The sequence below is a fragment of the Mesitornis unicolor genome, unplaced genomic scaffold, assembly GCF_000695765.1.
Source record: "Mesitornis unicolor isolate BGI_N332 unplaced genomic scaffold, ASM69576v1 scaffold2229, whole genome shotgun sequence".
Classification (NCBI taxonomy): domain Eukaryota; kingdom Metazoa; phylum Chordata; class Aves; order Mesitornithiformes; family Mesitornithidae; genus Mesitornis; species Mesitornis unicolor.
This window is the reverse complement of record NW_010209029.1, coordinates 23709-45667: the sequence shown is the minus strand read 5'-3', so window position 1 is coordinate 45667 and position 21959 is coordinate 23709. Positions and strand designations below refer to the sequence as shown.

Below are 21959 nucleotides of genomic sequence, written 5' to 3'. Positions count from 1 at the left end.
CTTGGACAAGTCACCTCATTTGGATAACGCTGTTCGCTAGCAGCGTGCTGCTATCGCAGGCTGGAGGTCGAGAGGCATTCTGTTTAGTTTAAACCACACTGCTGGAGGTGGCTGAAGTTGTATTGCTCAGAAAGGCCTCCCTTCCTCTTACTCAAAGCTTGGTTTATGGGCTTTGGAGCGGAGCAGAGCAGCACAGGACACCGGGGCAATCCAGCTCTGACCCTTGGGGTGCTGCAGTCGTGCCCAATGCCTGGGGTGTAGCATAGAGGTGGTTCATCCTCCTTTTGCCTAGCAGCTACTGCAGGTCAGGGCAATTTAGAAATTAGAACAGGACAAAAAAATAAAGCTGTAGTTGGGAAAGAAATGTTTTATTTTCAGTTTCTCAGAGGGATTTTACAAACAATGGAGCATTTTAAAAAAACTGAGTGATCAAAGTACTTGAGTGTCCCTTAAGCACACACACGAGCCCCTGGGCAGAGGAAATCACACCAGCGCGGAGGTCAGCGCTGCCGCGGAGCAGCTGGCATCTGCATAGTTTAGGAGGAAAGACTGCAATGGTGGAGGTGCTAATGAGTGGCATCCTGGCAATTAATGTAAGAGAGCGCTGAGGTATGTGCGCATGTACCTGCGGGAAACAAAGTGCATAAAATAACACGCAAAGTATGTATTGTAGAATAAATTTATTTACCTGATACAAATGAAACCAGGTGTGATGCTCCTTATGGTCAGCACGGCCATAACTGATCTCACTTACAGCTCCGAAAGCTCACACATGCGCTCGTGGGGACTGGCTAAGTCGGTTGTTGCTTTTTAGATAAACGCATCACGACATTTTTGTATTGCACCAACATCTGTCTTACTGCCTTAGATTTAAATAAGTTACATTACAGTGCAAAAGAGGTCGATTTGCACGCATGATAAAAAAAATCCAGAGTTATGAAGTGGAGGCTTACGGTTTAACATTCATCTGTAATCTTTTCCATGGATTTTATAAATAGGATAGCATTGTACAGAAGCTGTTTGAGAGTAGTATGTCTGGATGATACAATACAGAGAAAGATTTGTCTACAACCGAAGGCATGCATTATTTCGATATTGTACATTTTATAAACTGACATTTTACATACAGAAATATGGAAAATTGGCTGACAGCTCCGCAACTCTTGTTCAAGGATAACAAACTCCTCTCCATGCGGCACAGAAACCCAACTTCTCTGGAGAGAGTTTCCAGCTCAGTAAGCGCTATTGCACGTTTGTACGTCTGTATAATGAAGTCCTAATGGTACCACACGTTTCTTCCACAGAGAACACAACGACTTTTGGTTTAGGGAAAGCAAAGAATCTTTACACATGATACATGCAGAAGTTTTGGTAGATGTGTTGCTAAAAACACATGCACGCAACAAAACAACCTTACATTTCTGCAAAATTGTTTAGGAAGCGATTACTCCAGTATTGCTGAAAAGGAAAGAAAGAAAAGGCGTCAGTTAGGAGAGGACGAACGCTGAGCACCATCACACAAGCAAGACCCAGCTCCACAGTGACAGAGGAGGAACGAGAAGGTTGGTAACTGTCATTGAAGGGACACTCTCAGGTGACTTTGTTCCCAAAAGCCCAGCGCCCTCAGCTCTCCCCCTGCAGCAGAGCTCCCTTCAGCACCACCAATTCCTGCCTGACCGCAGCGACAAAGAACGGAGCCGCGTTGAGGCAGCGTTCGCCTTTCTCTGCCCGACTCGTGGCAACAGAGCAGCCTCACCTACTGTCAGTTTTACTTTCAAACCCCGTACCACAGTTTAAGAGCTGTAAGGGTGTCTGTCTGATTATATCGCAAGCTTGGCCCCAAAGTGACCTAACAATGTCCCTTTTCCAAGTTACGCAGCTTATTCTGGGAAGCAGTAGGAAAGCTTTGAAGAAGTCATTAAACTCCAGAGATTAACGCGTAAGGCAAAGGGTAGAGTACAACATAATTACACTGAGGCTGTACTTTACCCCTAATAAACAGCGTGAGGTTAGCCTTGCCTCTAGGAGAGAGGAAAGGAGTACCCTGATGCCCTAGGACTTGATGGTGGCTCCTCAAAACACTGCTACAGCACTACAGAATTTAGTACAGAATCTCTCCTGCTGAGATTTGAAAAATGCATATTAATGTAATTAAGGATGTAATTAGCAGAGATTAGGGAAACAGTTAATGGTTAGAAGTGCAAAAAAAGTCAACGAGACAGGTGCAATAGACAGACAGCTTGGTATCGGTTTTACCTCCCTTCATCTCAGCATTCAACCACCTCTTTACCACAAATACTCTGCACCAGCTGTGTTCTTGGACAGGACAGGACTGCTGTACTGCATTTTATCAGCAGATTTTAAAACCTCATTTTCTTGCCATTCGCCTTCTCCAAAATGACCTCCCCACAAGCACTGACAGATTGGTGTATGTTTTTCTGCTGCCTTTTTCATACCTGTTTATTTACAAGACTGCTTTGGGAAACCAAGTACGAACTATTTTTATTGCTCGGGTGCCAGCAGAAAGGAGCAGCTCTTGAGTCACAATGTTTGAAAGCAGAGCAGGCGCAGGGCACTACAGAGATAACGGGCCCTGTCTAAATATTTGACAAATGGCTGCAGCTGGACCAGGCCACAAACACCAAACTGGGGAGGGGCTGCTCTCACACCCAGCCCCACTGTGTCCAGGGTGAGCCCATGTCCTTCCTGCTGGTCCCAGCACAGGCAGCATCAATCGCCCGATTGATACCGGTCTTACACAGCCCTCACTAGAAAATAAGCGGCGAGATGTGAGGACACTGAGGAATCCAGAAAACGGCAGAGATGAAAAAGCTCAGCGAGATGAGAGCACAGGAAAACAAAAAGTGTATTTTCTAAGAAAGGTGTGGGAGATAAAGCCTGGGTTAAGCCTTATTTCTGCTTAAAGAAGTGCTTCATCTATATATTCACAGGGCTAACACATTAACTAGCAGTTACCTATCTCTATCCTCAGCTGACCCTGGTACAGTGAAGGGGTTGGAGAAGAATTGTGCAGGCAAGAAGAGTGAAGCAGGTTTCAACTCTGAGATGTTGGCAGGTCAGCCTGTTCTCAGTTAAAGAGTCCTCTCTTCCTGCCTCCCCAGGTGAAGGGGCTGATGGCTGGAGAGTGACAGGAGCTACACAATTAGGAGTAACTATTTTCTTTAATACATTTTCTTGCAGTGCATTACTAACCTTGCACGGTATTTCTAAAGTTTCTGCAACTGAAGAGCCCAGCCATGAGCTGCCCTCCCCTGCTCTAATGCCAGCAGCACTATGGAGCAGTGCCCCAGAGCCTACTCGAGGAGAAGGCTGCTGTTTACCACCAAGTGGCAACACCCGGCGAACACAAGTACTAAAAACAGAGCAACAGCTGCCCTTGAACCCAAGACAAAGAAGTGCTGATCTTGGGGAACCCTATTGCTCCATTTCTACAGGAAAATTCAGACAGCAAGACTAGGAGAAATAAAACTAGGGTATATTATATTAAGGTTGCTTGGGCTCTTTAGGAGCACCTTTTAAAGCCTGCCTGTTCTGTAACCCCAGCAGCCTGCGGGGATCATGGTCACCATGTACTCCCAGTCATCCAGCTCTCAATGCAACCCATGGACACCAAGCCCTGATGCAACTGCCCCGAGACATCGGGTACAAATGAGCTCTCAGATGTCAGCACCAAAATCCACACAGGCAGAAAGATTCATCTTCAACATGGACAGAGGTCCAGCAGAGAAGGTGTTGAAGACTGAATTCTACTCATGGACAGCTATCTCCCCTGCAGCTTCTTAGAGATGGGGAGAAGGGGGTACACTGCAGGATTATTTGGTGTAACAGAAGCAGCAGAGCTGTTTGTGGTGACAGTCATACACAGCTTTAACAGAGCCCACCACCACGCTGCTCTGGGGTTCACACATCATTTAGTGGCACTCCTACCCTGGAAAATGTCTGTCAATAATGCTGGGAGCACATAAACTAACTTGCTTGCATTTGTTTCCAACAAGTAACATAACTTGGACATATTTTGATCTCAAGGAATCCTAAATCACATCACCTATTAGTTTCTTGTCTCAAGAAACAGGGACAAATCTGATATAGCTCATTTATTATTGATACAACAAATGGCTGCTGCTGGCCATTGAGTTTGTGGCATGCAAGACTTATTTGGCAAAGACAGGTTCTGCCAGGCTAAAGTGGGCATTCAACAGCATTTAAATCTTACAGTTCAGCAAAACACCTCCTACACCATCAGATCCTGCTCCTCTGAGTCACTTCAGCATCAACCTAAGTCCAAGTCTATATAAACAGTGAGCATTCGCAATGCAGTGGAGTTTCAGAGAGGGTCTGTGTATTTTGAGGTTAGCATCTATATTTGAAAGCTGAAAACGCAGAGAATTATCTGTGCTCGCTGGATTCCAGCTGGCACCGACAGAACAGAGCTTTTAACAAGCCTTTTCCTCTACGAGGAGTCAGAAAGCTGTTTGAATTTGGGCATTAAAGCAGCCCAAGCCAGCACCAGATAACACAGCACCTGCTGCTCTCCACAGACACAGCGACCCCAGCACAATTTTCAGACTATCTTGTTAAGCCAAGACTCTTTTGTCTTTCCATATCACCACACACAAAGAGTTTCCACTCTCTGCAAACAATGACCTGCTTCTGCAAAGGGGAGCCTGTGCTTGGGAGCACTGCAGAGAGCAGAGGCGAGGGAAGGGGGTCAGCTCAGAGGGACAACCCCGACTCAGAGCACACCAGCACCTGGCCACAAGTACCAGAGTGTTTGGGACACCAAACATGCACATAAGCAGCTGTCACTGTCTTAAGTTACAGATTTGTCCAATTTTATCTCAAACTTAAGACCAAAAGCTATGAGATCTTGGGGCACTAAGGCTCCTGGGTGCTATAAAACAAGACCCTAAAATACACTAATCCAAAAGCAAGTGCTTTGCCTTTGGAGTCAGCAATTTGAGCTTCAGACCACAAAACAAGAGTCTAAAGTGGTGATAATAATGTAGCACAGCAGAGTTTGACAAAACACAGCATGGGAATGAAGAAAATTACTATTTATTCTTCAACATGTATACAGCATATGCTATTTTACAGCAAGTCACCACTGGCATGGTGAAATGGAAGAGAAATACTCACTTTAGTCGATGGAAGTTGGAAGGCATTGGAGAAAAACACCACAGTTAGGACTGTTAATGACTTACACGTTGTTGATACAGGACTGAATTTGAAAACATGCTTTAACATTTACCGCAATAATGAAGGTGGTTAGTGCCACATTAAAATAAAAATAGTTCTATACAATATGTTCAATTTGGTCATGTGCTATTTACAGATTTTACAAAACACACACACGAGCTTGTTACTTCAAGTCAGGCTAACAACAGGCCAGCAGAGTAACTCCATGTATACAACTGGTTGTTAGTGCCCTAAGTGGAGGAAACCCAATTTCTAGCTATGCAGTGCAAGTTATTTTCCAGGTCTCATTACAAGTTGTGATCTTAAGGGGGAGGGGGCGCAGGGAAGAAAAAGAAAGGATCCGACACATGTACATAAGGTACTAAAGCCCAACTTAAACCCTCTTTTGAATTAAAAACAGATTGTGTTTGTTAAAAAGGCTTGGTTTAGATTTCAGTAGACAGAAGTAGCCCTCCCTATCCCTGCATAATGGGCAACGCTAGCAAAATAAGGTCTGTTACAATAAAATACAATAGACAAATAAATAATCTTAAAAAAAACAACCCTATGCGTGTTGGAAGCATGGAAGAACCCCAGCAGGCTGCACCTGGAATGACATTTTCTGCACGAGCACGATCAGGCAATTCCTCATACAGAGACTGGTGTAAACGAGGACAGTCAGGAACTGAGAGCAAGGGACAGGAGAGGGAAACCGAGCAGAGAAGTGACCGAGGCAGCAGTACTCTACCCCGTGCAGAAAGCTCTGCTTATGGATAAAACCTGACTTCATGGCAAATTCAGTCTGGATGATCATGCAGAAGACAAACAGTTACATGCTTTTTTTAGTTTCAGACGACACACATTCATTCCCTAAAATCTGCTGCCAATTTAGTTTGATAGTGTCCGCTGGCTCAAAAAAAAATTTACTGTTTTTACACGATGAATAGACTATTGAACAGAACACTGTACATGCTTTTCATCTACAAAAAAATATTTGCATAAAATAGTGTTAGTTCTCTGTACATGTCAATGGACACTTTAACTGTGTATAAAAGAGGAATATATTGCCCCCACTGAAGTCAGAAAAAGCAAAAAACCAAAATCTAGATTATGAAACCTCCATCACCGGCAAATATGTTCATGTGAAAATTCAGCAGAAATAGACAGTTGCTCTAAACAATAAAAAATTAAGTTAAACTTTTTCTTTGAATGTAAAACTCGTCACCGTGTCAGTCAAGACCAAAACATATCACTAAAGTTAGTGTCTGTGCTGTAAAGCCAGATAACCAAGGGCATAGTAATGAACACAAACGGCCAGGAAACTCCTTCGGTGCATGCTGACAGAGAACACGCTTTGGTGGCAGGCCGCACACTATCTTTACCAGGTTCCAGGTAGTTACGGGCCACGTATTTAAGTGTTTCGTCCAGCAGAATGACAGGTAGGGAGATTTTCAACACCATCAGCCACTGTGTCACATTCAGAGGTGTGATCTGGAAGATAATCTGAAAGAAAAGCCAAGCGTTACATCTTTTTCTCCCCCTCCATCCCTTGCCGTAAGCTCCAGACAGGTTTTTGCTGTATCTCCAAGCTCAGGGCTGGGTGTGAGAGACGTGAACTTACAGGCAGCGGTTCCACATAGAGGATGAGGAAGTGGAGTGACATGGACAAGCAAATCGCGCCCACCAGCCAGATGTTCTCCCATGGGGGCATCCTCATCAAGGACTGATTTTCTGATAGACTGCAACAGAAACATGGTACATCTATGTTTATAAGATACCAATAGGAAATTCAACAAATCAGAAGGCTACCTGGAAAGAAAAGCAGCATGGCCAGTCACAGTTATTCCAGTTGTGAAGGAAAGACAGACACCAAGATATGGTCTATATAGAAGTTGCAACTTTAAACTACCTTGGACATCTGCTTAGCAAAGCAGTCACAGTTCAGCCTCACATTTGTCTCTGATAGCTTTTGTGTGTTCTGCTCTTTGCTGATCTCATCTAGCTTTTTGCTAAGGCCCCGACACCCTCTCCATGGGCAAGGGAAGGAAAAGACAGGCCTGGCAGCACAAGACAGAATCCTCTCGGGTCTGGTGTACCCAGGGACCTTGTGCACCCCATTCCTCACCCACCTCCTCAGAGGTTCACTTACAGACTGGAGACACAGAGGGTCAAGTGCCTGCACCTTCTTAATGCTTGTCCCTTAATTCTGGGCTTCAGATTCAACCTGCATTTAGGCTACGCTGCAGAAGAGGCTGAAATCCAGAACATCAGATGTAGAGCAGTATCTTACTATGTAGGACTACCGCAGTACGCTTGGATTTAAAGTTTATTTGTTTTTAAATTAACTGACCTCTAAGCTATTTGAAGAAAAATACTCTTGACATTGTGCTATTTAGTGGTTTCCATTTATAATCTAATATTAATTGGCTAAATCCACACTCCCTTAGGGCAGGAAAAACTATTTTCCATATCTTCAGCATTCTTATTTTAGTTCTCCTTGATATCACTTTATACCAACATAGGAGGGATAATCTGATTGATTAAGCTTAGATTAGAAATAATGGAAAATATTTCGGTTGCTCATGCTTAGTAAAATACCAGAGTGAATTGGCAGACTTAAAAATATACCTTACGATAAGAGATCTCAAATGTTATCTAAGAGTCACTTTGTTTGCACTACCAGGGTTCAGAAAGGAAATATGACTCATTCTTCATTAGCCGAGCTGTCCATACACCAAGTGCACAAAAGGCAGGATTTTGGAGAAGCTATGCAGAAACTTTGCTTTCCTATTTGGACATACGAACCTGTTGAGAGCATTGCACATCTCTATGGTGACAAGGACAGAAAGAGCCATTGTCATGGGATATGGTGACTCAAAAACCACACAGTCGACACCAGAGAAGTCTGGATTGTCCTCTTTGCACTGCAGAAAATGGCTCTGGAACAGAACAATGAGAACTCACTTCCACACCTCGTTAACTTTTAACATGTAAAACAGGCAATTATAATGAAAACAAAGCTTTCTAATATGACTCCTATAAGCACTGGCTCTAAATTTTTGTTAGCTTTAGAAAATGCCCCATCTTTTAATTAAAAGACAACAATTAGTCTTTCAGATTGTTTAGAAGCTCCCGTATCCCACCTTACCTTGCTACCTTACAGTAACAAGTCTGAAAACATCTCGTTAGACACATTTCTGTAACCTACTGCTCTTCTACAGTCGTTTCAAGTAACAAGTATGAGAGAAGCAGGTACCTCCCCTCTCCCCCAGAGATATTAAACTGAGCAAATACCAGCTGATAAAAGGTAACTCTTGGACCACCATCAGCGGCGATGAACCACCACGCAGCAGCACCCACTGTGGCAGCACCAACATAACCTTAAAGGAAATAAAGTGCTGTTTTCAGTGTCGTGAACTGTATGCAAGAGAAGATCTCACCTGCCACACTTGAACTTCTACTTCAAAGACTAAAAAAAATAGACTGTAATTCATCTATCTCCTATGCAAGAAATCTGCTCCACCAGTTGTAACTTTAATAATCAATAAATATTGTACTGTGGGACAGATCTTAATGTTTGCTTATGGAAGCTGACAGCTAGAACTTAAGGCAAACACGGCCATCACTTGGAGCAATCAGCCTGCAGTTTGCCTTTGTTCCTCTCAGCCCACCACGCGCTCCTCTTCCTAAGGCTGACAGTTACTGCACGGACAAGCTGACGTCTGCCGTCGCAGCACTCTGAGCTAAAGCACTTCAGCCTGGAGCCAGCCCAGTGTGGAAAGGTAAGAGGTGGGTGCTGGAGAACAGGGGTCAGACTCGGCCCTAAGCTCACCTGTTCCTGAAGGGCTTCTCTCTTTTGAGGGCTGTAATGCCATCCACCATCAGACAATTCTGAAGTGTGGCAGTTAATCACAACTTTACTGCTCCTATTACAGCACTGCCCGCAAATGTGCCAAACAAAGTGTGAATCTTTACACAAAATAAAGGAAGAGTTCCAGTTCCTCAGAACATCTAGTGCTAGCGTTCAGCAGACAAAGAGATCAGACAAACTACTTGCAAGGGGATCTCAAAAAATTACCTGCCTAAGTTTATTTATAAAAAAAGCAAGCTATGACTACTTACATCCAATAGCCAGGTAACGGAAGAAGAGCCATCCACTGATCAGTGGCTCTTTAGGGTTGCGTGGTGGCTTGTTCATGATATCGAGATCAGGAGGATTAAAGCCCAGCGCGGTGGCAGGGAGTCCATCCGTCACCAGGTTCACCCAGAGCAGCTGGACAGGAATTAGAGCCTCAGGAAAGCCCAGGGCAGCAGTCAGGAAGATGCTATAAAAAAAACACCACTTGTAAGCTTATTCTTGTATGTGTAACTAAGTCCTTTTAACACTTAAGCCTAAACCTGTAGCATCACTTCTGTTCTCTCATGCAGTTATCCATTTAATATCACAAATTGAACACTCGCATTCAGAAAACTAAAAACATTTTCAATAGCAAACACTTCTAGCTACTTGCACTGAAGCATCATCTTCTTCAGGAATTGAACAGTTTCTGCTTTAGCCTTATATTATCTTCACTACTTGTTTGTATAGATAAATATATATATACATGCATGAACGCTTGCAAGCCACTTCCTAAGAGACACTAAAACTTTTGCAGACACAATACCATTTTGGCTCAAATGACTAAGCTTCATTTAGCTACGTTACTGCTAGTCCCTGCAAAAATTTAATGAGTATGTAGCTTTCATGGCTCCAAGCCTGTGTGAATAAATAGGACAGAAACAGGGACTGCAGCAAGAGCCATACGAAGGACAGCTTTCAAGTTTAAAAGAAACGAGGCAAGACGATTGCTGGGGTTTTTTTCTACTCTAGGAGAAAGTATGCTCTGAAATAACCAACTGCTAGGAGGTCAGCATTTACATTCTGCGACCAGAAATGCATTCTGTGGCATGGGTCACATTCCCTCCAAAGACACAGAAGCCACATTCTTCTGTGATTAGAGGTTAAACAAACATCTACGTTATATGTGTGTCGAAGTTATCTGAAATATCAGATCTTGCAACATTTGATTAAGGTTTTTATTTGCCTCTTCTAGAGAATTATTTCAAACCTAGACGTAATTGTAAAGCATTTAGCCACCTACTGAGCTAGAATATTATATGCAATGCAATGCGAATCTTTTTTCTGTGGTATGCTAAAATTTCCCAGTGAAGACTAGGCCAGAAGTATGCAGACTTCTGCACAGTCACAGCTCGAAATTACCTGGAGAACCTGTTTCTCTGCTTTTAGTGACAAATACTGGAAGTAAATAAATAATTAACAAAAGACTCCATCATCACTGCTCTAGTTCAAAGAAAAAACCATTTTAAACCTACCAAACAACTTCTCCAACGTTGGAGGAGATCAAGTAACGGATGAACTGTTTCATGTTGTTATAAATGGCACGTCCTTCCTCCACAGCAGCTACAATAGTTGAGAAATTATCATCTGCTAAAACCATTTCAGAAGCAGTTTTAGCCACCGCAGTACCAGAACCCATAGCAATTCCAATTTCTGCTTTCTTCAATGCAGGGGCATCATTGACACCATCACCGGTCTAAAACAAGAATTTCAAGTTGAAAAACGCAGAAATAAGGTGGGCACTCACACACAGGACCAGAAAGGAACTTTGCGCTAGTTTTGGGTCTTCAGAAATCATTTAAGTGCAAAACTCTTCTGAGGATCTGAGTTCGGGGAAACACGGCAGAAGTGTTTTCCAGAATGAGCTGTTAAGTCTGACAAGGCATAATTTGAGTTTAAACACAGTGCGTGCCTCTCAAACAAAGCAGAAGTTCAACTACTTACCATAGCTGTAATCTCATCAAAAGACTGAAGAAACTCAACTATTTTAGATTTGTGGGAAGGCTCCACACGAGCAAAACAACGGGCATGGTGGCACGCATCTCTTTGGGCAGCAAGTGAGAGTTCATCAAATTCCCGACCAGTGAAGGCTTTTGTAGAAACATCTTCATCCTCCACAAAGATACCGATGCGGCGGCAGATAGCTACTGCTGTGCCTTTGTTATCACCGGTAATCATAATAACCCTGATACCAGCTTGTTTGCACAGCTTGATAGATGAAGCTACCTCAATTCTTGGGGGATCCAGCATACCCACACAGCCCACAAAGGTCAAGTTGGTCTGAAACAAGACAGCGCCAGGTTTTAGTGCAAGATCCTGGAGACTCATCTGTCATTAGCAAAACAACCCTTTTGCTCGTATGCTAAGTATGTCCCAGTGTAGCCACATTTGTTTTCATTCCTGTCCACAATATTCTGTGGTTCTACATCGAGCAATACAAGACAGAGGCCTATGTCACCCTGCCGTTTGGTCAAAACCAGTGTATTAGGAATGCTACACTTGCTCTTATGTCAGGTTTTGTTTATCCTGAAAGGGTTACTTCAGAGAGGTTGTGTTTCACCACGCTAAGTCTTCACGTTGCTTAAGCTCTGACACCAAATGAAAAGTCATAAGTCTTTAACAAGTAAGTACATTAACAAGTAAGAGGAGGTAAGCAGGAGTTCAAATCTAAGAGCCACCATTCTCCAGTTTGGGAGAGGAAGAAGTGTCAGAAGGGTATTTTACTAAACTTACCTCATAGTTAATGAAATTTGAGGAGTCCTCAAGATTCATTTCCTCTTTTCTGGGTGGATTGTCATGGGTTGCCAGAGCCAAGCAACGCAACGTGTCTCTGCCCGTTCCCCATTCTCTAATGACAGACATTATCTTCTGCTTAATTCCTGAGGTTAACGGTATTTTAGCGTTTCCCACACGGACATGCGTACATCTGTCAATTACACCTTCAGGAGCACCCTGCAGAGGCAAAAAATAGTAATTTAGATTAATAAATCCCTTTACAGCTGCTCAGATTACAAAGTCCTTCCTTCATCTTCAAGCTGCAGTTAGTCGTGCCGTTATTTTCAAGCACTCTGCTACCTTTACAGTCACTCCGTAACAACACTTTCTGAAGAGAGGAACTGACCTTCACAAACATCTTACTCATGGACGTGCGGCTTGGTTTGTTTGGTGTACAATAGACAGACATGGACTTTCTGTCTCTTGAGAATTCCAGGGTGAATTCTTTCTTCATGAGTTGTTTTATCACCTTATTAAAAAAAAAAAAGCATAAAAATTAGATAACATGTACTACAAAACTCATGTCCCAGTGAATTCCAGACAAGAGTACTGACCGAGTTGCAAGCATTTGCACGTTCAATTCTAGAAAGTCCTTTCAAGTCGGTGTCAAATACGTTCATCTTTTCAACCAGACAGGTGAGCGCTGTTTCTGTGGCTTCACCAACTTTTTCGTATACTCCCTTAGCCTTTAGTTAACACAAAGCAAACAAAAACACAGACGTTTACTTTAAACCTCATTTGGAACTTACCAGAAACAAAAGTTCAAGTTTCTCAGTGGGGCAAAAAAGCCCAACTTAACAAGACTTCCTATGACTCATGAAACAAGTAAAACAATTTTTAAAGAGCAACTTTGAAGAGCATGATTTGTAGGAAATGTCAAGCCTTTACTCTCCAGACCAGTGGAGAAGGAGGTCAGTACTTCATCATCGAGCATTTAAGTCATGATGAGATGCAGCAACCTTAGGGAGGCAAGTCAAAGCAAGCTGCAGTGCATTCTACACACCAAGGGATCTCCAAGTTCCACATTACACTTGCTGCCTGCCTTTAGGTTTTTTCAGTGTTCAACAAAGAAGTCACTCCCACAGTTAATACTTAAAGGGACCTAAATACTCTCCCCCCTTGACTAGAAGGGGATTTTCTACTGAAAGGTACTACAAGACAGATGAGAGCAAACATTTACCCTCACTCTCAGTCTCCTGTTCCAGGATATGTACTTACTTCATTGTAATCCAAAGAGGAATCATTACAGAGCGCACAGATCGTTGCAAGTTCCACAAGGCCATCATACTGGCTACATTTAATAAGTTTGTCATCTTTATGCCTTTCCAAAGGAAGAAAAGTTGGAGATTTAAGTTAGTTATTTAGTATTAGCATCCCACCTTTTCCCCTTCTTTAATCCCTTTACTCTATTTCCATTTAGTATAATGCTTATTAGTTATGAACTGGGATCTACAGAAGCAGAAACTGCTGAGGAGAGCAGGTTTGATAAGAATGCCATGATTAGCAGTGAAGTCACTGCCTGAACGACAAAACCTTATTTCCTCCAGTGACAGTCATAGAGCAACACAGAAGTACAGAGCACAGTGAAGAGGCACACTGAAAGCAGTATGAGAGTATGCACAGGACTTGGAGGGTCTCCTAACCACTGCAAAGCCATTTCACGATACAAACTCCACTAGGAAAGAAATGCACTTTTCTTTAGTCATACACACGTAGTGATAAATATCTGAACTATTTAGGAAGAGGGAAGGTGTATTTTCCCCAGAGTGATGCACCATTCAGACATCACAAATAAGAAGCAAATTCTTTACTTTCACATTTGGAAAGAGTAAATTAATTCATTTTCTGCAACATTAGCATACTTCTGGAGTAAGCATAAAAGAACTAAGTCAGTGTTCAAAATTGCCATTTCCCACCCTATCAACATTAGAAAGACATAACTCATCTAATATATTTTTCACTGAAGCCCTCAAGGAGGGGAAAAAGAAACGTTTGGTGGTAGAAAGTCATGGATCACTGCTCCCTAAGAATTTATACCATAGACTATGGCAGTACTGCAAACTATGGCAATATCGCCAAAAAAAGTATTATAGTATCACAAACAAGTTCCAGTGTTGTGTAACGCAGCACGTGAACAAAATGTATCTTAAAGAAAAAAGGACATTTATCTATAAGTTTTACCTTGCATACAATCCTACAGCCACAAGCAGTGGCCTTATACTCTGAACTCCCTAAAATTCTGTCTCTTTGCCGGTCACAGCTAATACTTGGTGTTTCCACCTGCTCTGAACTCAAGACAAGCAGCATATCTGAACATCCAGCACCTGGTACACCAACATTCCCCGCTCTTGCCTGCGCCTTCCTTTTGAACAGCTTCTGAAGAACAGCAAGTGCATCTCAAGTCTAAGTCGCTGGGGGCAGTTCTGGATAGAGGGTTTTTTTTTCTTCAGGCTTTTTGATTAGCAAGAGATGAATTCACTTGAAGGTCAAATGCAATCTGGTAGCTTTTGCCACAGTTCTCAGTAATTGTTGTATGTTTAATGGTTATAAAAGGGTAGGCTGCCTATGGAGCTGTGGCAGACAACAGCACCTGTAGTTCAGCAACACAAAGCCACATCTGCCAGGAAGGGTTTGTGTCTGAAGCAGCTCCTGCCCTGGGGCAGTGCCTTGGACTACGCTGACTCCTAGGGTCTCTACAGACTTTGTTTCCAGTGCCAATTTGCAACCCAAGGTGAAATCAGTCGCCTTATTTTAAAATCACTGACTTAAAAATTTAAAAAAGCCATCTAGAGATGCAGAAATGTATCAGCCCTAAAGGTATGGGAATTTAGCTCTTTGTTTCCTTATGCTCCAGCAACAGCCTTTCTGTGGTCATTTCCCCTTCCCAGAACATTCTTTATGTACGTGACTGCAGTGCGATTAACATGCTTATTCACTTTTCCACAGTTCCAGCAAGTAAAACCAGAACATTAACATACATTGATGACTGTCTCATTATACTCAACATCTGTCACCACATGATGTTTTATTATTTTGTTTATCTAGAGCTCTTGCAAGACCGGCTAAAGCACAATAGCTGGATGCTTTATAAGTCTCTAGAATGTCACCTTGCCTAAGTAAATGTCATCTCCCGAAATGAACGCATAAGCTTTTGACAGCAATTAGCTTTGAAACAGAAGAGAATTGGGGAATTAAGATTTCCAGCTGCTGAGAACATTATGGTCTTAACTGCTACGAAAATTAAACAGAGATAATCACTACTGAGATCAGCGAAGACTGCACAGAGTCAGAGGCACGCGTGTGAAACTCTACAAGGTTGAGATGTTCACAATAATTGAATCTTAATCCACACACACCAGAACTCTAATTCTGCAAGTAAAACTAAAGTGGCTGTAGCAGGCCAGTAAGAGGTGGCTCTCTTAGAAGCAGAACCCTAAAAACTCCTAAATTTGTCAGGATGAACCCTAACCCATCAGCAGAGACTTGCAACTGAAAGTAAACCAAACGTATCACTCCTTCCCTAAGGGAGTTGGTTTAACACCAGCTCAAACACCAAACATTGAGACACACACACATCTATTCAAGTGCAGATGCTTCGAGTCCCATAAACTACTGAGGGTAGGACACAGGAATGTGCAGTAAATTTAAGAATTAACTCCAACACATTCATATCATGCAGCAGAAAAACCCTTCTACCTTCTCAGAGGCGGGGAAACTGGAAACATTAAGTTCACAGATTAACAGAGGGTCATCTGTTCAGATTTATGCAGATTTTTTAAATAAAAGTAAACCTAATTTTGAAGCGTTGAGATACATAATCTTAGTCCAGAAAGATTTCAGTAAAATAAATCCTCTCAACCTACCCCTAATTTGGTTTTAGATTACCAAAGGAACATTGCATTACTGGAGACTGTACTAAGTAATCCTCATGAAGGCTTACTTTTCTAGACTAACTTCCTTTTACTTTTAATTACTTTCCCCCCTATCCCTTCAGTTTGCATTCTCACTGGTTGAGCTTTCATTTATTAACAATCATTATTGAATATTACATGCATCACTTCTCCAGTAACTAAAGTAACAGTCAATGCATAAACAGACAAATATTGAACTTTGAGAGAACACTTACACTTCTCCCATGGGAGCGTACGTTGAACCGGTGACAGTGAATTCATTCAGAGAACAGCTGTCTCCTTCTACTCTGTCCAGGACAAACATCTGCAATGAGAGTTTGAGATGTTACTACCCTCCAAAAATAATTAATGCTTCAAAGAGACTTAAAGAGGCCTTAAGCAAGCAGGTACAAGAGGCAAGTTCAGGCTGAACAACCAACCTAGACAAACCAAGATCCAAGACTCTGAACTTGGATCCCGTGTGTTTGAACAGCTCCTATACTGAAGCACAAAGTACAGAAGACAGAACTTCTACTTAACAGATCTCCTTTGGAAATTGGAAAACAAACTATGTACCCTTAACTTCAGCTATGAAGACTACTGATGCACCCACCTGACAATCCTGTATACCCAAGCTCTTCCTAGGCTTCAAGAAATTAATTCTCATGTTTCTGTCTAAAACAGCAGCTCCAATCAAAAGCAGCACAGAGCAGCTTAGAAATGGACAAGTCTTCCCAAAGTAAAAATAAAAGCATCTCCAAATAGGAGAAGCTTCTAGATTTAAGAGGAAGGTTTTAGACAAGAGCCAGACTATGGCAAGTGAAAGGGCTCCCTGGCCTGCTTTTCCAGTTAAAGTCCCTTTGCCCTCCAGTAACTGAGAGCTTAAAAACACTGACAGCTCAAGTGCCTTCTAGCACAGGCCGAGATGTTATTTTCAACTAAAGACACCAGTCTGAAGGATGCAGTTGTACCCCACAAGACACCTGCATTTCAGGGTTTGTTTGCTTTCTAGAAGAGCTGTGGGCAGAACCAAATCTGGGAAGATGGAGATCAAAAACTGCCTGAAGTTGTTGTATTCTTATCATGACTTGCTGGAGTGCCAGCAGAGATGATATATTATCAGTAATTGAGAAATTATCTTAATGGAGCCTCTTACTCATTATAAGTCATTTTGCCATATCATATTTTAGCAGTGTCCTTACTTTCCCTTCATTGCACTGCCTTATGTTTTAAGCAAGCATCTTCACAAAATCCAGCCTAATAATTAAGTGTTCTACAACTGATCTCCATCAGTGGGTGGAGATCCCATAGTTTTCAATGTGATTTTACAACTCAAAAAGCTGGACAAGCTCATCAATTAAAAGCCCACAAAGGAGAGGAAGTGCATTCTCAGAGGGAGATACCACAGGAGGACATGAAAGCAATCCCTCAAGTCTCCTCCTGTTCCCAACTGAAACATTTCAGCATAGGGTTCCTCTGGACACTCAGGAGTTACTATGTAACACGAAAACTAAAACCACAAGTGGAATTACTGTTGTAAACCAGTCTTCTTAAAAAGCTAAGCAAGCTCTCTACTTAAAGTGAAACCAAGAATACACTTACTGTTTAGAGGTATTAGGGTTTAGCTACATTTTGCAAACTCTTGCAATTAAAGTTATTCTGTAGCCGTCAGAGGTTAACAAGGAACCAAGTAAGTTGCACTGCACAAGATCTAAAACATTTAGCCCTGTAAATACATGGAGTAGAGCATTTTGAGCTTTTGAATAAACACAGCTTAACTGATGAGTTAACCAGGAAGCCTTCTGCTGTTGGCATCCGCACGATGAAAATATCCCTGCAAAGACTAGGGCAGTTACACAACTCTGCTGCAAGGAGCCTCCTCTGGAATACTGATGAGCAGCTGCTTTGTGTCTCGAGGTATAAATACTACAACGCTTAAGGAAGTAGAACAAGTCAACCACCAATTAGAAAGAAAAAGCCATCAATTACACAAGAATAAAGTGCTTAAGGCTTACAAACTTTTGCCAAAAAATATTGGTGTCAAATTTAGACAGTTGGAATTCTAACTCAGTGTAATGACTCTGAACATTTGATGTCATGGAGTTGCTAAGCCACTGAACATCTACAGTTATTAAACAGAACTTAATGTTTTCTCCATAAATTCCTACACAGCATATCAAGTATATGGGAAGCACAGAGAACTGGCAACAGAGCCTGCATGATGTTAAGTGACTAGCTATGCAAGTCCCAGATTAATCAACACTAGAGAGTATAGTGGGGAAAGGGAGGTGAAGCCTAAGTTACATGCCATAAAATGTGCCATACGTTGAAGATGACCCTGGCAATACTGGTGACTAAGTTGCTTGATAAGTCGTACAATACTGCCTGATGAAAATGCTGCTGTGCCCCACATCAGACCAATAGGAGCCACTGAAGATAAGAGAACCAAATAAAGGTGGAACCACTCAGTAGCAAAAATACCTTAAGACTAGCCAAGTTACTGTAGTAAATCTTCCACCTTTTTTCTCACTGCTAAGCTCCTCTGCCATCTTGCTAAATTAAAGACATAAGCCTTTTACGCTTACACACACACTGCTTCTACAGTGTAACAATCCTACCTTTCTGAAACAGGTGACAAATCATACTAAATTATTACCAGCAGACTGAATGGCTACAGACAAGTCAATGGAAAGCTGCTTGCAAACAACTTTCTCTTCCATCAAGTGTGGGTACAGCTATTTTTGGCCATGACTAAATAAGGGAAGAGATAAAGCCTTACACATTACACAGTGGAAAACTGAATTAAAACTGGAAGCTTATCTTAGGAAAACAAAGCAAGATTTTGACGATATGAGAACCAAAAGACTCGCAATCGAAAGAATTTGAGTAATGCTGACTATTCAGAGTGGCTGAGGAGAAAAAGGAAGAATTGAAGCAGCAAGTCCAACATACCCTGCAGACCGACATCTGGTTTGTGGTGAGCGTACCAGTCTTGTCAGAGCAAATGACCGAGGTGCAGCCCAGGGTTTCCACAGAGGGAAGACTTCGAACGATCGCGTTCTTCTTGGCCATTCTGCGGGTCCCCAGTGCCAAGCAGGTGGTAATGACAGCAGGCAGCCCCTCGGGGATAGCAGCAACAGCCAGAGCTACAGCGATCTTAAAGTAATAGATAGCACCTCGAATCCAGGAGCCACCGTGGACTGGATCATTGAAGTGGCCGATGTTTATGATCCAAACCGCGATGCAGATGAGAGAGATGACTTTCGACAGCTGCTCCCCAAACTCATCCAGCTTCTGCTGGAGCGGGGTCCTCTCTTGTTCAGTGGCCACCATCTCATCCCGAATTTTGCCAATTTCAGTGTTTACTCCTGTTGCAATAACCACGCCCATGGCTTTCCCAGCAGCAATGTTAGTACCCTAATGCACATAAAGAAAAGGGAGCTTGTAGTCAATCTAGAAACAGGCTTTTTGGTTTGGTTTTTTTCTTTTAAAAACACCTTCTACAAGTCCAGACTGCATTTCAGCTGGGATACGGAAAAAGGGGAAGAGGATGACATCCCCTCAGTACCTGTAAGAGAATACTCCAGTACAGAATTTCTGCTTACAGAACAGGCTCAAAATGAATCCATATTGATCCATGACAAGCAGCAGCATCAAATCCAAGTGCTCAGTAAGCAATAGCTCAACTGGAATCTTAAGCATGTTTTTTCCTTTATTAGGACCGTATTTTGTCAGACTTAATGTTATTTACTATGGGTAATAGATGTGTTCTGTGTGAGCACACCTGACATGAGAAAGAACAGTTTGATTTTCTACAAGGAGCTTACCAACAATAACGGGTTGTTATTGTGGTGTCAAAGGCATTCAATGCTTCCTTTAAACAAATCTGAGTAAGTTCTTTCATTCCTATGTAGAAGTTCTCAATTTTAGCCACACAACACCACAATTCCTGCAGGCATGCTTACCAGCAGTAAGAGCTATTACTTTCGAAAAACAGTGCAGAAGCACTTGAAAAGTGGATGTGCTCCAGCCCTCAAGACTTTCTTGTGAAGGGCAAAAAGCAGTTTGCTCATATGAACTGGTTTCAACAAGCATCTTCCCTTAGGACAGCTTTTATTAAAAGTAATTTCCATTTCTTAATTCATTTAGTCTGATGTACGTGGAGACATACATACAGATGAGTATAGAGGATACAGGAAAGAAGTCATATGGCTTTTAGATGAAGACCTGAAGTCCTGCACACTTTTGGTTGTCAGCTTTAGTGCTATTTTATAAAAGTTCTGAAAATTTCAAAACAAGTAACTCACAGAAAACAGCATGTTCTTCTTGTCTTGGTTTACAGCACGAGGATCAGGCACAGGGTCAGTGTGCTTAATAACAGACACAGATTCACCTAAAATAAAAATAATAGTTTTATGAAGAGATTATATATCTATCATCTTGAGTCCTGTAGGAAACTACAAAGCTATAAACCCCCGTCCTAAAAAAAATGTAAGATGTCAAACTTTTCCTCAAATGATTTTATTTAATTGCTTGAGAAACAGGAAATATTTCAGCTGACCAAAAAAATTTGAATGGCTGGCTTTTAATGAACATAGGAATGGATTTAGGTAAACATTTTATATAGTCAGAATTAATGAAGCATACACTGTCTTTTAAGGAACAAGAAAAGTAAGCAGCTGGTACTCCTTTTAGTGTAGCAAACTCTACTGCAGAAATTAGGTAATTTGTGGGCTTCTCATGCAGTAATGAGCATTTCTGTTCTCTACACACCAGAAGAGGTATGTTTTCATTTAAATAACTAGATGTTACCACAGTTATACATCTGTGATGGCACACACCACAGTTATACTGACAGACCTTAAAAACAAAACAAAACTTAAGTGTCATGCAGCCATCTGTTTGTTAACTCCTTTAGCTGAAGTCTTCAGAGAGCTCTTCCATAAACACCGTAACTATATCAATTTCTACAAACATGTCACACAGCTATAGAAAGGTTTCTTTTCCATTAAAAGAGATGTTAGTTACTGCATCAGATTCACCAGGTGGGGACTCGGTGACTGAAGCCAAGAGCCCACTACGTCTCGTAAGCTCGAGTGCCGTACTTTTAAAGGCTTTGTTAGGCAGCATCTTAGACCTCAGTCCTACTTTATCAGTTAGGAAACTCAAGCATCAACTTGAAATAAGCTGAAAACAGTATTTTTTTCTTTAAAAAAATTGTTCTTTAAACAAAGGCAAGCAATTATCCCTTTATATGGACTTCTGCTGAATTTCTTGTTCTACTTATTTCAGTTTCGATAGCTTGAAAAACAGGGAACGTCTACATTTTCTTATGCTAAATGTAAGCAAGCCTGATCAGATCTGTGCTATTCCAGATCTGTACTGAGAAACATTGGGGCCTGTTTCAAGACAAATTCAAGGATCAAAACCAGGTTCCTTATGAGTACTTCACTGTTTTAAAAATCAGGGCTAGTTAACTTTAATTTATGCTACCAAAACAGGCAGACAGATCTTCATGTTCTAGCTGAGAAAAACGTTATAGCATGCTTGGTTGATTCCCAGCTTCTTTCCTATATTCAGAAGTACTGCTACTTTGTTTTGTTTTGAACAAATCTGAAAAGTGCTCTAAATATAGCTCCTGCAAACACACGAACGTGCGTGCACAGAAATTCAGCAAATAAGGCTTTAGTGTGCTGAGTCTTCAGCAGCAGCAGTTTAAAAGCTGCCTGTATTCAGAAAAATCACGCTCTCGTGAGAGAAAATGGGTAACTGTTCCAGGAGACGTTTAGAAAGATTTCCACACTTTCATATTTGAGCAGTGACGAGATGTTAAAACCTAGAAGGCTGCATAAACAGAACAGAAACTCTGCACTTTTATTAGTTTCCCCACAAGGTACCAGTATGTGTGTCTGGAGGGACAAGGAGACACACCAAAAAAAGCAAGACAAGTCTTTGTAAGAACATTCATCCCATGGAAAGGCAGTGCTGAAGCAATGCATCCAGCCACTGCGAGAGTTAAGTGACTACATCGGGAATTCACTGCACTTGAATGCAACATGAGTGCTTCAATAGCTACAGGCTTGTTTCAAATGGATTCTTCTAAACAAACAGTTATGCACATAATAATCCAGAATTCATCAAAATTATACCTGTGAGGATTGACTGGTCCACCCTTAGAGTTGTAGACTTGATAGAAGTAA

General features: G+C 41.8%; 1 protein-coding gene across 2 annotated transcripts in view; it reads right to left on the bottom strand.

Moving 5' to 3' along the window:
* Positions 1 to 347: 347 nt before the first annotated feature.
* ATP2A2 (ATPase, Ca++ transporting, cardiac muscle, slow twitch 2) overlaps positions 348 to 21959 on the bottom strand; it is a 45320-nt gene continuing 23708 nt past the window's right edge. The window contains exons 6-21 of one of the 2 annotated variants that reach the window (XM_010192717.1): positions 21909 to 21959; positions 20067 to 20152; positions 18712 to 19176; positions 15996 to 16084; positions 13088 to 13190; positions 12424 to 12555; positions 12216 to 12338; positions 11828 to 12046; positions 11039 to 11374; positions 10570 to 10790; positions 9319 to 9521; positions 8491 to 8576; positions 8002 to 8135; positions 6818 to 6935; positions 6579 to 6699; positions 348 to 1458 (exon numbers count right to left, since the gene is read on the bottom strand). The exon at positions 21909 to 21959 is cut by the window's right edge and continues 51 nt beyond it. In XM_010192717.1, the coding sequence (XP_010191019.1) occupies positions 1445 to 1458; positions 6579 to 6699; positions 6818 to 6935; positions 8002 to 8135; positions 8491 to 8576; positions 9319 to 9521; positions 10570 to 10790; positions 11039 to 11374; positions 11828 to 12046; positions 12216 to 12338; positions 12424 to 12555; positions 13088 to 13190; positions 15996 to 16084; positions 18712 to 19176; positions 20067 to 20152; positions 21909 to 21959 (2501 nt within the window). In that variant the 3' untranslated portion in view covers positions 348 to 1444. Of the gene's footprint in view, positions 1459 to 5060; positions 6700 to 6817; positions 6936 to 8001; positions 8136 to 8490; positions 8577 to 9318; positions 9522 to 10569; positions 10791 to 11038; positions 11375 to 11827; positions 12047 to 12215; positions 12339 to 12423; positions 12556 to 13087; positions 13191 to 15995; positions 16085 to 18711; positions 19177 to 20066; positions 20153 to 21908 lie in introns of those variants that run through there. The other variant, XM_010192716.1, reaches the window with a different exon arrangement.